Source organism: Petaurus breviceps, unplaced genomic scaffold, assembly GCF_028583685.1.
Source record: "Petaurus breviceps papuanus isolate PSGF00001 unplaced genomic scaffold, PetGlider_PUasm1.0 156, whole genome shotgun sequence".
Lineage (NCBI taxonomy): Eukaryota > Metazoa > Chordata > Mammalia > Diprotodontia > Petauridae > Petaurus > Petaurus breviceps.
Genome location: NW_027185720.1, coordinates 12,861,558 through 12,875,134, shown reverse-complemented (window position 1 = coordinate 12,875,134; position 13,577 = coordinate 12,861,558). Strand labels below are relative to the sequence as shown.

At 41.3% G+C, this 13,577-nt stretch overlaps 1 protein-coding gene and 1 pseudogene across 1 annotated transcript in view; both read left to right on the top strand.

Annotated features, from left to right (window-relative positions):
* Window positions 1-13,577, top strand: part of IL2RB (interleukin 2 receptor subunit beta) — a 35,181-nt gene that overhangs the window by 11,218 nt on the left and 10,386 nt on the right. Inside the window, 8 exon segments of the mRNA XM_069082165.1 lie at window positions 338-475; window positions 1,926-2,040; window positions 3,058-3,172; window positions 6,639-6,720; window positions 7,888-7,990; window positions 8,658-8,806; window positions 11,228-11,396; window positions 12,777-12,876. Coding sequence (XP_068938266.1) covers window positions 455-475; window positions 1,926-2,040; window positions 3,058-3,172; window positions 6,639-6,720; window positions 7,888-7,990; window positions 8,658-8,806; window positions 11,228-11,396; window positions 12,777-12,876 — 854 coding nt within the window. The 5' untranslated portion in view covers window positions 338-454.
* LOC138156695 (transcription factor A, mitochondrial pseudogene) lies at window positions 4,043-5,206 on the top strand (annotated as a pseudogene).

Below are 13,577 nucleotides of genomic sequence, written 5' to 3'. Positions count from 1 at the left end.
TAGTAGTAGTAGTAGTAGTAGTAGTAAATAACTTTTCTTTCTCTAGTGTTTGGTTTAATACTTATAAAGTGGCCATGAGGAAACCAGAAGGGCTATATTATATGCATGTTACTTCAATGATGATAATGCTGGTGATGATTTATCATAGCGATGACCATAATTACAGTAATTGCCAACATTTGCACAGTTCTTTAGGGATCACAAAAGCTTCTACTTAGAAGGCATGAATGGGTTGCAGTTGGCATGTCTGGATGGAGTCGCTGAGCTGAAGAGCTCACAAATCCATCTGAATTGGTTCACTGTGGAACTGAGCCCTCTTATCTCTTTCCTCTTCCAGATGAGAAGACTGGGGTGCAGAAGAACAGCAGGCCTGATCCGAGACCCCTTCCTCTATTGGCAGCTGAATCAGGAATAAAACTCAAGAGGACTTGCATCTGTTTCTAGGGACCTAACTATGCAACCTCCCATCTAGATGGTAACTTCTGGGATCTTTGTTCTTAGTATATTAGAAAAGGCTGAACAACATTTCCAAACCATTCCCCCCATTCCTCTCCTATCCCCAAGTCTACATGATTTAAGTATGATAGGAGGGGGCAGAGGCAAATGATCAAGACCACTGCCCTTTTCTTATCATTCCTACTCTATTCCTTTTTGTGCCTTCAAAGAGACAGTGTGGTAGAGTGTCTGAGCATTGGAATTGACATGAGAACTTGGAATCCTGATTCTACTACTTACGAGTTGATGACAGAAAAATCATTGACCCTCTGTTGGCATCAGTTTTCCTCTCTGTAAATGATAGGGTGATCTCTACTACCATTTGATTTTAGATTTTCTGGTCCTCAAACCAGCATAGAATAGTGGTCAGAGTCTTGGACTTAAAATCAGAGGCTCCAGCTTTGAATGTTGGACCCAACACTTATTAACAGTTAGGTAATACAGAAATAGGATTTTGAACTTAGGGTCTGGAAGTCTTGAATTCAAATTTGCCCCTAAACACTTACTGCCTATGTAACCCTGGGCAAGTCACTTAATCTCTCTATGCCTCAATTCTTCATCTATAAAATGGAGATGATGTCAGCACCCACCTCCCAGAATTGGAATGAGGATAAAATGAGATAGATATTCATAGGGCACTTTGCAAACCCTAAAGGACCATATAAATATTAATCGTTATTATTAGCCCCTGTGACCCTGGGCAAGTTAGTTTATATCTCTAATCCTCAGTACCTTTATTTATAAAATGTGGACTAACACTGTAATTCAATTCAGCAAATATTTATCGATATGTAATCATATATGCATACATTACTATATACAAGGTGCTTTTTTAGGTGCTGTGGATATGAGATAAAACCAAAGTACATGTGTACCATAGGATAATTTGAGGAAGCAGGAAGAGTATTCACAAATAGTACATCATATATTAGTCTCTTTATGTCTACTATGCACTCCTCCATTCCATCATTCATCTCTTGATGACCACAACTTGACTTCTTTGGGTACTGTTACCCATAAGGCATCTCCTGAAGAATATTTCTATTACAAAGAGGGGCCATTGCTCCACAAAGAAGCTTGGGACCACTCAGAGCATGGTGTAATTTTCTAAAGATAATGGGGCTGCCATTTATTGAGTGCAAAGGACGGAGAGTTGCAAGCTCAGTTGATCTCCTTGTTGCACCAAGGGAACAAGAGGAAGACCCCCCCCCCAATGTTGGTTGTATCACCTGAGGAGGATTGACAGGAAGCCACAAACCAGAACCACACAGGAAGGTGTTAGTGATGGAGGTGTTGGTTCGATTAGTTTTGATGATGATGGTAGCGATGGTAATAGAGGTGACAATGCTTTTGAAGGTGATAATGTTGATAAAGAGAGTTGTGGAGTGACAATACACTGGGGGTATTCTCTCTTCCTTTCTCTTTTACAGGGGCCCCATACTCAACTTAACCCTGCAGGTATGACCGCCTGTTCTCCTCTTCCATGGTACCTACCTCTCTTCCTCCCCCTCCTTTTTCTACCTTGGATCCAAGGAGCCTTGAAAGGTGAGAAAATCCTGTAGTTGGACAAAACAGTGAACTTCATAGGAAAATTTACCTTTAGTGCCTTTGTGGCCTTTCACCTCTTCTTAAATCTCCCTCGGCATGATTATCTCCTCTGTAAAATGAGAGGGTTAGACTAGGTGGGCTTTAGGATCTGCACCATTATTCAACATCTGCCTCGATCCAGGGACATGGAATCTGTCTCCCAGTCCCATGCTCTATGACCTAATTCTACAAACTGATCATCCATTTTGCAGGAGAGTGCGTGTGTGCGTGTGTGTGTGTGTGTGTGTGTGTGTGTGTGTGTTGAAGGTATATCTTGGGAGAAAGTCCAGGTTGTGAATTTTCAGTGTCATGGACTACCCTAAATACTCAAGAGTCTTTGTAATAGACTGAGAAGTTGACCCTGGGTTGGCATGAGAGTAGAGAAGACTAGAGAACACAGACTGGAAGAATGTTTAGTGCTTCCTAGCATAATGCTCCAGAATGACTGAATCCATTGTGCTCCAGGGGGAAAAAAGTATTGAATTCGGAGTGAAAAGATCCCATTTTTGTAACCACAGTAATAGGAATTCATAGCAGATCTCCAAGCCACTCTCCCCTTTGTTGTAAATTGAAAAGGTTTCACTCGATATCCTTGAAGGTGCTTTCCAACTCCAAACCCCATGAACCACGGGCACCTTCAGTGTAGATGCCACTTAAAATCACCTATAGCTTTGCTTAAGGGAAAGAATTCTGCAAGAGGAGTAAGGAAGCCTGGATTCTACTTTCCCCCAGTCACATATTAACTATGTGGCCTTGCGCAAGTCACTGAACCAGTTCAGGGACTCAATTTTCTATCTGTTCAATGAGGATGACGAACCCATCAAACACAGAGTTGTTTGCACTGAGAAGGAAAAATCATTCCATGCCCCAAGTGGAAAGGTTGGTGATGGGAGTAAGGATAAAGGTAAATGGTAAAGGATAGGGGATGTTGGTAGGAAGATTTTAAGCCTTGGTTGATGGTTGGATTTCTTTCAGATTCTTCCCAGCTGTCCTGCTTCTACAACTCAAAAGCCAACATCTCCTGTACCTGGAAACCAGAAGCTACCCTGAGGGTGCAGCAATGCGATCTCCATGTCCAATATAAGGAAAGGTGAGAAGTGGCCATCATTAATGCGTCTCCTGTCTTCTGCACTGTTGACCCTCAGGCCTCACTGCTGTCTCACTAGGAGCTAATCTCAGGACTACCTTTCCCTTCTTGCCCACTGTCAGCCAAGGTGGTCCTGAAGGTGATGGGAAGACCATATAATGAGGCTTGATAAACTGAGTAAGCTTTTTTCACACACTATAATACAACGAATTGGCCTGGCCTGGCTAGGGCTTCCCCAGTGGAAGAGGCCATACCCTCTCTTATACGTATTTCACCCCCTTTCAACAAACTCTGGTGGCTCTCTCTTACCTCCAGAATTAAATAAAAATCCTCTTTGGCTTTCAAAGCCCTTCAAAAACCAAAGCCCTCTCATCTTTCCTGTCTTTTTTAGATCTTACACCACTCTTCCTCAGAGTGATTTATTAGGTGATTCAGTGACACTGTCACCCAACGGTTGGTCCTCTCATAAGCTGCTCCGTCTCCTGACTTGGCGAATTTCTACTGATTCCCCCTCCCCCCACCTTCCTCACCTCCAGCCCTCAGCTCCCTTGGCTTCCTTCAAATTCCAGCTAAAAGAAATCTTTTCCCTATCCCCTAAACCCCCGAACTTAAGAAGCTTATGTTTTAATAGAGGAAATGTCAGGTACAAATATATGTATTATGTACATTGATCAGTCAACAAGAATTTATTATCTCCCAGGCATTCTGCTAGGCACTAGGGAGTCAGAGACAGACAACTCCCTGCAATTTGCTCGCATTCTATCAGGGGAAAGGGCACTACAAAGATAAGCATTAAACAAATCAATTCATCTACAACTATCTATTATATTATGGCTATCATCCAAGCCCTCGTGTAGGCATTCTAAGACAAGAATGCCCTGCCTTCAGTGAGCTTCTATTTAATTGTAACTATGGAAGAGAGAGTACCAAGCACTCAATGTCAGATGTTAAGAAGAGAGGGAGAGGGGCGGCCAGGTAGCACAGCGAGTAAGAGCACCGGCTCCAGTGTCGGGATGTCCTGGAGATTGAATCCGGGCTCAGACACTTAGCACCCCAAAATAACTGGCTGTGTAACCTTGAGCAAGTTACTTAACCCCGATTACTTTAAAAAGAAAAAAGAAGAGAGGGAGGAAGAGTACTGAGATAAGGCCATTGGAGACTCCCACAAAGCCCCGAGTTTGGCAGGGACCAGCGGCTGCTCACACATGAGCATAAATATGCTCAGGGAACCCCCACCACTGACCAAGGGCAGCTGTAACTGCCCCCCTGAGTTCTCTCTGTGGCTTGGAGTGGTTTATGAAAGACTGTACTTTATGTAATGCTCCAAAGAAGGCTTGTTCTTCTTATATTCGTTTTACAATGGAATATAGATCCATGCTCAGAGAACAAAATCCAGATTTGAATAGCACAGACGTAATTAAGAAACTTGCTGAAGCTTGGAGGGAGCTTCCAGAATCACAGAAGAAAGTACATGAAGAAGCTACCAAGGCAGATTTAAAAATATACAAAGAAGAGGACTCCAAAAATATGGCAGAGCTCAATTCTAATGAGAAAAAAAAACATTGAAAGAAGAGAAGCACCTAAGAAAGACTAGAAAGGAAGTAATAAAGAAAAAAATAGAGCTGAGCACCTTTGTAAAGCCCAAAAAATTTCACGTAGATTATGACATTTTTATTTCTGAATTTTAAGGAAGCAAAAGGGATTTCATCACAGGAAACAATGAGGCTTTTAAATGAAGAGTGGAAAAATCTGTCACCATCTCGCAAGCATGTATAGTTACAACTTGCCAAAGATGATAAAATTCATTACGCAAATGAAATTAAATCATGGGAAGAAAAAATGCTTGAAATTGGACGGGAAGGTCTTTTATGTTTTAGTAAGCTAAAAGCCAAAATTGGAAAACACCTTGAAGATATTAATGTTAATGTTTGCTTCCTCATAGTGAATATGATAAATTCTCAAGAACCAATCAGGTCTCTCACCATGCAGCACTGTGGCAAAATTTCTATAATGATGTTGGCATACATTTTATGTTAATCTTTTTGTTAACACATGGACTTCAACCAGTATACTGACAATCTTGTATTAGCACCTAGCTATGGATACTCCACTGGTACAGACTCAGTCTAAATTTAGACATATTTGCTTTTGGAGTTACTGAATACCAAAAAAATTCATCTAAGTATAGAAGGGATTCATTTTACCCTTAGATAAAGGTAAATCAAACTGTGAAATATTTTTGATACTGGAAGATGACAAGAAAGTATTCTGGTTTCCTAATGAGGAAACAAGAATTTGCTTTTCTCAAATTGTTTTAAATTACAAAAGCTGCAGTGGTCTAAGCTATAGCTGTTGTGTATTTTCAAAGAATGAGGAACTGACCTAGGTAAATTTCAAAACCAAGGCAAGTTCTAATTCCTAGGTAATACTAGCTCATGTAGTATTCATAAATGATGAGTGGACACATATACAATTGCAGATTTCATTTATGACTTAAGAAAGACTACTGAAGGATTTGTAAATGTTTCCATCCATCCATTCTTTTTTTTTGTAAAATAAAAAGATTATGTCCAAAAAAAAGAGCATTAGAGTTGGTGATTGTTAATTCACTGGTGTCCCAAGAGAGGACAGTTTGAAGAGAATATTAGAAGTAGAATCCAGATCTCAAGGGATTGAGGGGTGAATGAATGATGAGGAAGGAGCAGCCATGAACACCCATGTTTCTTTCTAGGAGTCTTGGAGAAGAGAGTGAGTTTGGGAATTTCTGGCAATATCATTATTGAAGACTTTTTTCTCAGAATAGGAAAGACCTTAACACATCTATGGACTGAAATTTCCCCTTCTTTCCCCTAAGAACATCATCTCTGCTAATTCTTCCCTCTGGGGCCAAGCAGACTATCCCCCCTGCCAGCCTTTCAAATATTTGAAGACAGATTTCATGCCTTTCTTCTCCCCCTGCCCCCAAATCCCTGTCACCCAAAACATTCCCCTCTCAAGATTCAATGTCCTCAGTTCCTTTAGCCAATCTTCATAGAACATAATTTCAAGGCTCTGCAAGATCCTGGTCCTACTTTCCTAGGTGCTCAGCATTCTGAATCCCTTGGATAGGATTCCAAATTGTAGATTATATTTTGGCCTCTCTCATTGGGTACCATGAGCATTATATACTCCAGGTGACCACATGGTAGCTAGAGAACCCACCAATCCAAAGAACAGAGTAAATATTGTTAAGGTTGTATCAAATAAAGTCAAGAAAATATGTGTTTATTATGTACCTACTATGTGCCAGGATATAGAAAGAAAGGCAAAAAAACCCAACTTGCCCTCAAGATGCCCACAGTCTACTGAGAGGGAGACAATCGGTCAACACCAAACAAGACATAGACAGAGTGGGACAGATTGGAATGACTCAATTGCTGGACACCTTAAAAGAGATTTAATCTTTTTTTAATTTTAATTTTACTCTTAGAAGACAAGGGAAGCCAAGCTGTGAGCTTCTCCATGTGGAGCCAACACTCTGGACTTGTGACTTGATTTTAGGAGATATCCATGTAAGTGTTTGGAATCTTCTGAGGGACAGGGCTGAGAGGGGGTGAGGGTGGAGTCCTCAGGCAAGAGGCAGATTGTCTTTATATTAGACATATAACCAGCAAACTTGACTTCAGATCTGGGCTCTGCCACTTACCATTTATGTGACCTTAGGAAAGTCCCATCCTCTATGAGTTTTAGCTGCCTTATTCATAAAGTGAAGATATTGGATTAAATTACATTCAAAGTCCCTTCCTGTTCTAAATCTGTGATCCTTCCACTCTTAAATCCCCAGGGTTATCCACCATCCCAACCCTCTGGACCTCTTCCTATGCCCATATAAGTCACAATCTCTTCATATTGGGCAGCTGCAATGGGGATAGAATAATGACTAATGCCTGAAGGAACCATAGGATTACATGTAGAATTGTAAGGGTCTCAGATTCTGTCCAGCCCAACCCCCTCATTTTACAGGTGAGGAAACTGAGGCCCAGAGAAATAAAGGGGCTTGAAAATTATACAACAAATGTGGAGTGGTCAAGTAAAGAAAGACCAGCACTAAGGGATAATCCAGGGTTCCTTTGACAACATCATAGATCCAGAATCGGAAGGAATCGTATAGTTTCTAGCCTATCCTCCTTATTATACAGATGAGGAAACTGAGACCCAAGGAAATAAAGAGACTTGCTCAAGTCAGACGGTAAACATTGTCAACAGTATTTGAATGGGATACTAGCTTCAGGTCTGCCACTGACTTTGACTGAGTCCCTCTCTGGTCCTTAGTTCCATCATCTTGAAAATGAGATGAGATGAAATCTTTGAGCTTGAAAATGTTGTGACTCTATAAATCTTAAGCTAGACCTTGCCATACATGGTAGAATTAAATGGCATAGAGAGAAAGCAGGGGAGGGTATTTTGGGCCTTCAGAGAACCAAGGAGGGAGTGACCTAGGAGACTTTGGGCTTTAATTCTGTAGCCCTGCTCCCCTGGAAAATGAAGGGGTTTGAATAAATGACCCCTAAGGTTCATTCTGACTCTACAGCATTATGAGCTTATAAAGCCAAGGTATGAGGAGGGGAGGTAGTTTATACAGAGCCCTGTCTCTTTATTGTTGATGACCTGGCTCCACTTTCTCCCAACCCGATCCTCTTCAGATCACCCACTGCAGCCCTGATCTCTTTTCCTTCCAGAGTCAGTCTCTGACTGTTGTTGATGTCCTGGTCATGAAGGTGAGCTGTCTGGTTGAGGGAAACAGGATGGAGATGGAAGAGGATTTCAGACCCTTTGGGAAGAGTGAGTGAGGGTATCCTGGACAAGGATCCAGGCTTGGGTCGGGGATATGGACCCAACTTTTCTCCCTTTTCTTGAATGTAAGAAATAAAAGGGAAATAAACTGAAGTTGGTAGAAAGTCAGCTCCTTTTCTTGGATCTGAACAGTAGGAAGAACTCAGGATACCAGTGACAGACAAGGTATGGACAAGGAAGATTCTTCTACATTCTGGTTCTGTGCCTTGGTCTTTCGTTCGTGCTCCCATTTAGAACGTAAACTCATCCTCTTGGCCTAGGAATTGAATGTGGCTCCAAAGACCTTCCCAGTTCTGAGCTTCTAGGATTTGGGGACTGTTTTAACCAATGCCTCTCCGTGGTCAGGGTTTAGGTCTACTCAAATGTTTCCTCTAGCCTCTGTAAATTCATCCTATGATTATTTTCCTGCTTCCTAGTTTATTTATTTTTTTTAAACTTTTCTCATTTGAATTAAGTATGAAGAAGAGAGTCTTGCTTATTATTCCTAGACCATGACAGGGATGAGAGGTCAGAGAGCCCAGATGATGGGGACAGTTGTCCAGACAAGGTGGATGGACCTAGGTGGAAGAGTGCAGGAGGGGATAACGGAGTCCTTACTATGTTGGAGTTTCCTTCCAGCATTCCCAACTTTTCCTGCCCCTTTCTCCTTCTTCAGTTCGACTAATGGCCCTCAGTGACCTCTGCCTGATCCAGCAAGAAGAATATGCCTACAACGTGTCCTGGGCAGTTCCCCTCTGCTCACATTACCTGGAGAATCACCTGGTGTTCGAGGCTAGATATAAGGTTCAGGGAAGCTCCTGGGAGGTGAGTATTGAGACTTTGGGCTCAATTGCTATTCTCCCTGACCCCTGGGGCTGCTCCCAACTCCCTTCCCTTGACCTCTATCACCCCACCAGACACAGCTAGCCCTTCAGAATTCAGGGTCTTTTTGGAAAAGTCCATACCTACCAAATCCTCTGTATAGCCCAATCCCATCTCAGTCTATGGCAGGCAGAGGACCATAGAATTCAGAGCTGGAAGGGAAGATCCTCAGAGAAAATCAAGTCTAGGAGTTCTTAATCTGGGATCCAAGGGGTTCATGGAGAGATTTCAAGAAACCTGTGAAACTGGATGGGGAAAAATAATCTTTATATCAATAGAATTGCTTTCCATTGTAATCCTAGTTTTCAATGCATTTAAAGCCATGATTCTGAGAAGAGATAACTAGGCTTTGGTAGATTGGCTAGCCAGCGGGTTCAGAGCATGCAAGAAAAGTTAAGAGTTCCTTCTCTAGGACTTCTCAAACTTTTTGTACTCTCAAGACCTTCAGGGCTTCTTAGATATGGATGTGTGTGTGTGTGTGTGTGTGTGTGTGTATGTGGTACTTTAAGAGGACCAGGATAAAAGGGACCAGCATTCTGGTTTGGGTGTTATTAGGAGAACTACCCCCCCCCCACTCCTCCTTTTCCTTCTTCTGTTCAGAACCCTTCTTCTTAGTCTTAGTTCTCTTGTGATGATAGTTTAAAACTGAGTTTCTAGACCTGGAGACCATGAATTTTTGAAAAGTATTTGGATAACTGTATTTATAGATAATTGATTTCCTTTGTAAGCCTATATATTTTATCTTATTCATTTAAGAGCATGATTCTGAGAAGGGATTTCACCAGACTGACTACCCAAGGGGTCCAGGATACACACACAAAAAATAAGAGCTCTGGGGCTAAAGGCTCTCTTGCTTCTAGCCTGGAACATAGATTAAAGGTGGAATGGAAGAGTATGATAACTGAAGAGGAGATGTGGCAGAGTGGCTCAGGAGAGTCAGGGAGACCTAGGTTTGGGTCACATCTCTGATATAGAATTGGCTGTGTGACCTTTGACCTCTCAGGGCCCAAGCACTTCTCTTAAGACTAGAACTTGGAGAGGAGATGCCAATCTGCTTTGGTAGAATGCTCTTCCTCATGGGGGAGTTCCTTATACCAAAGAAAAAGCAAGAATTAGAGGCAAATATGGCATAGTTGAGAAAGACTTGGTCTTGGGTATTTGGAGACAGGAAGGCCTAGATTCAGGTCTAGGCTCTGACACATACTAGCATGGGACCCTGGGCATATCCCTTCATCTCCCAGTCCTCTAGCCAACTCTTTGAAGACTAGAAGTGGCCAAGGAAATACCAATACATGTTAGTGGAATTGGAATTGGAAATGGTGGAATTGGAATTCCTTATGCCAATGAAATAATCTTTCAGCTCCAAAATGTATTATAAAATATATAACAATAAGTAATAATTGTTATTATTAGCGGAGGCATATTATTACATTCTCTTTAGGAAGTTCTTCCTTACATCTAGCCAAAATGTTATTTCCTGTAAATTACTTCAGTCTTTATTTTGCCATCTGGAACCAAGTGAAACATTAACCAGGACCAGCTGTCACTTCAGTCCCTTTATTTGAATCAGACACGCCCATGGAAAGGGAGACACCATAAACTGTTATCAGTTAATGGCACTTTGGTATGAAGAAGGGATTGGAAACTCAATGCAGAGTGCCATCGAGAGAAGAGCAAAAAAACATGAGGGTGTGAGGACCACCAGACAAGAGGTAGTGAAGGGAGAAGAAACCGAGTGTTGGGGGTGGGGCAGTATGTGTGAAAGACTTCACTGTCCTCATCATTTTGCTGCTATTGCCTTGTACCCTGTATATAGAGTTCTGTTGACATAAAGCAGGGCAACAAACAATATAAACTCACACAGACCAAATTCCAATAGTCCAAGATTCTAAAAGTTCAAGATTCTATGATAACAGGATTCTAAGGTGTTATAAATTCCCTCACTGTCCCTAATATAAGATAGTCTACCTTCTGTATTTTTGCAGACTAGGCTAAACACCTGCAATGTCTTTTATTTTCTCTGTTTCCTTCAAAGCAGGATTCAAATATTACCTCTTCCAGAGGATTTTTCCTACTGCTAATACTTACCCCTTCCCAATCACCTTGTGTTTATGTTTGTGTATGTGTGTGTGGTTGTGTGTGTGTATACACAAAAAGAGATATATGTGTGCATATATATGTATATATATATATATATATATAGTTACATATTATCTCCCTTATAGAGCAGAAGCTCCTTAAGGTTGGGGATTGTTTTATTTGTCATTTTTTGTCTTTGTATCTTGATGTCTAGTTGAGCCCAGTTCTGGACACACAGTAGGTAGTTCATAAATGCTTATTGATTAATTCTTTGGTTCTCTGCAGAAAGCCACCATGCTGCCCATAAACCAAAACCAAAGGTGGGTCTACATTGAAAAACTCTCTCCTGGCACAACATATGAGTTCCAGGTCCGAGGCAAACCAGAAAAAGAGGGGGCTTCAGCATTTTGGAGTCCCTGGAGCCAGACCCTTGTCTTCCAGACAAAACCACAAGGTAACTAAAGAGAAGTTCATTTGGGGAAGAAGTGATTGGGAATAGGATGGGACTGTGATAGATAACTCTGGGTAGGAAGATTTAAGGAGGGAAGTCAGGGAAGGGGAAGAAGAGAACTGAGGGGAATCTGAGGGTTATATGTGGAAAGTGAGGGAGAGGAAAATGAAGAGGAACAGGGGAAGTTTGCTACTGAGGGCAACAGGGGAAGATTGGACTGGGTTCCCCTCCATGGACTAAGAAGGATAACTAACCCAGTGGCTGGTAAATTCAAAACAATTTAGACAGACTAGAATGGTGAACAGACTCTACTTTGAGTAAATATAATAAAGAATAAATGTAAAGTTCCACATTGGAGTTGAAGAAATCATGTGGCCAAATAAAGGATAGAGGCAGCTATGACTGGTCACAACAATTTCTGTGAAAAATATCCTGGGTCTTTGGTGGTCTGAAAGCACTAAACAACTTAACAAGCCATTTATAATTTTATAATTTATCGAGCACTTACTATATGCAAGGAACTGTGAAGGGTAGGCACTGGAAATGCTTCATTGTTTTTATTGATGTGGTTATCCCAGCCAATGATGCAGATCAGAGCTCTTTTTCATCTTCCTCCTCTGATCACCTCTTCTTCATCCCCCTCCCCCTCAATAAATCTTCTACAACTAATCTGTTTAGGTTTCTAGGAGACTTTGAGTTCTCTTAAAATTATGTGAATATCAATGGAAGCCTTCAGTGCATGGAATACTAAGATGAAAAACAAAACGATTCCCACCCTAAAGATACTTCCCATTATCCTGAATCTGTCTACCTGAACATCCTTAAAAGCTCTATGTATATTTTCTAGATCTATAAATGCCAGCCAGTCAATAATCATTTATTAAGTGCCTACTATGTGTAAGACACCATGATAAGTGGTGGAGACACTAGGAAAAGAAACAGGCACTGCTCTTGAGGAGTAATGTGAGCAAGGTGATTCATCTACATGAGCATCAGTTTACCTCTCTGTAACATGTAGATAATCTTTAGTGGTTTCACAGAGTTACAATGAAGAAAGCACTCTGTCTAAATTAGAGCTGTGAAGGAATAACATTCATTGGATTTGGAGCTGAAAGATCTAACTAAAATCTGATCTTAGCTTGTCACTCACCGACTATCTATTAGACCTTGGACAGCTCACTTAGACTCCCTAATTGTCAATGTCTCTCATCTATAAAATGGGGCCAGTAAAACATGTCCTACTGATCTCATAAAGTGCTATATGAGTCTATATTGGGGGCCAGATCTGGAGCTGGGTGGGATTGAACCTTCCTCACATTATATCCCCAGATTTTTGGCTCTCTTTCATTTTGGTAACTCCCCTAATTTTTCTCCCCTTCCTAGTGTCCACCTTCAAGTTGTTCCACCTAATTGTGGGTCTATGTGGCACTGTCAGCATCTTCCTCATGCTCCTGCTGGTGTCCAGGTGGCACCCCCAGAAATGGTGAGAAATTTTGGCCGACCTCCCTGTCTGTATTCCTCTCTCTTTCACTGTCCCATAAGTAAGCATCCTCATCCTCTCTACATTCTCCTTCCTATATCCCTTGAAACTCCTGGTTGGCTCTTGGTTAAGATTAGTGAAGAGCCTGCCCTTCCCCATAAGAATGAGTGGGTGGTCTGGGCTTGAGCTATTGAAGAAAAAGTTGTGGGAATGAATAAGGAAACCATAATAACCCTCCAAATATATTGGCATCTCAGACTCAGGGCATGTGAACATGTATATACACATGAGGGTGTAGAATTTGTACATCACCTTTGTATGGGTGTTTGGAGCAAGTGATTTTTTCATATGCTTTTGTTTACATTTATGCTTATGTGCATGGGTACAGGTGTGCAAGTTTAATGTGTTTCTGTGTGGGTACCATATTTGCATACATCACACATGCATGTCTTATACATTGAAGTATACATGTATGCTTGTATGCATTGCATATACATAACATAGTTGTGTTTATTATATTTGCATGTGCTCTTGAATGTTTGTGGACACATGCTATGTATGTCTTTGTATGTCATTGTATATCTGCATCAACATGTGTTTCCACCCTCAGTCTTGATAACAATTGTTTAATATTTTTAAAAAGAGCTCTGGGAAAGAGGAAGGGTCTCCACATGGAAGAGAGGCACCCTCCATCCTGGTTTTCC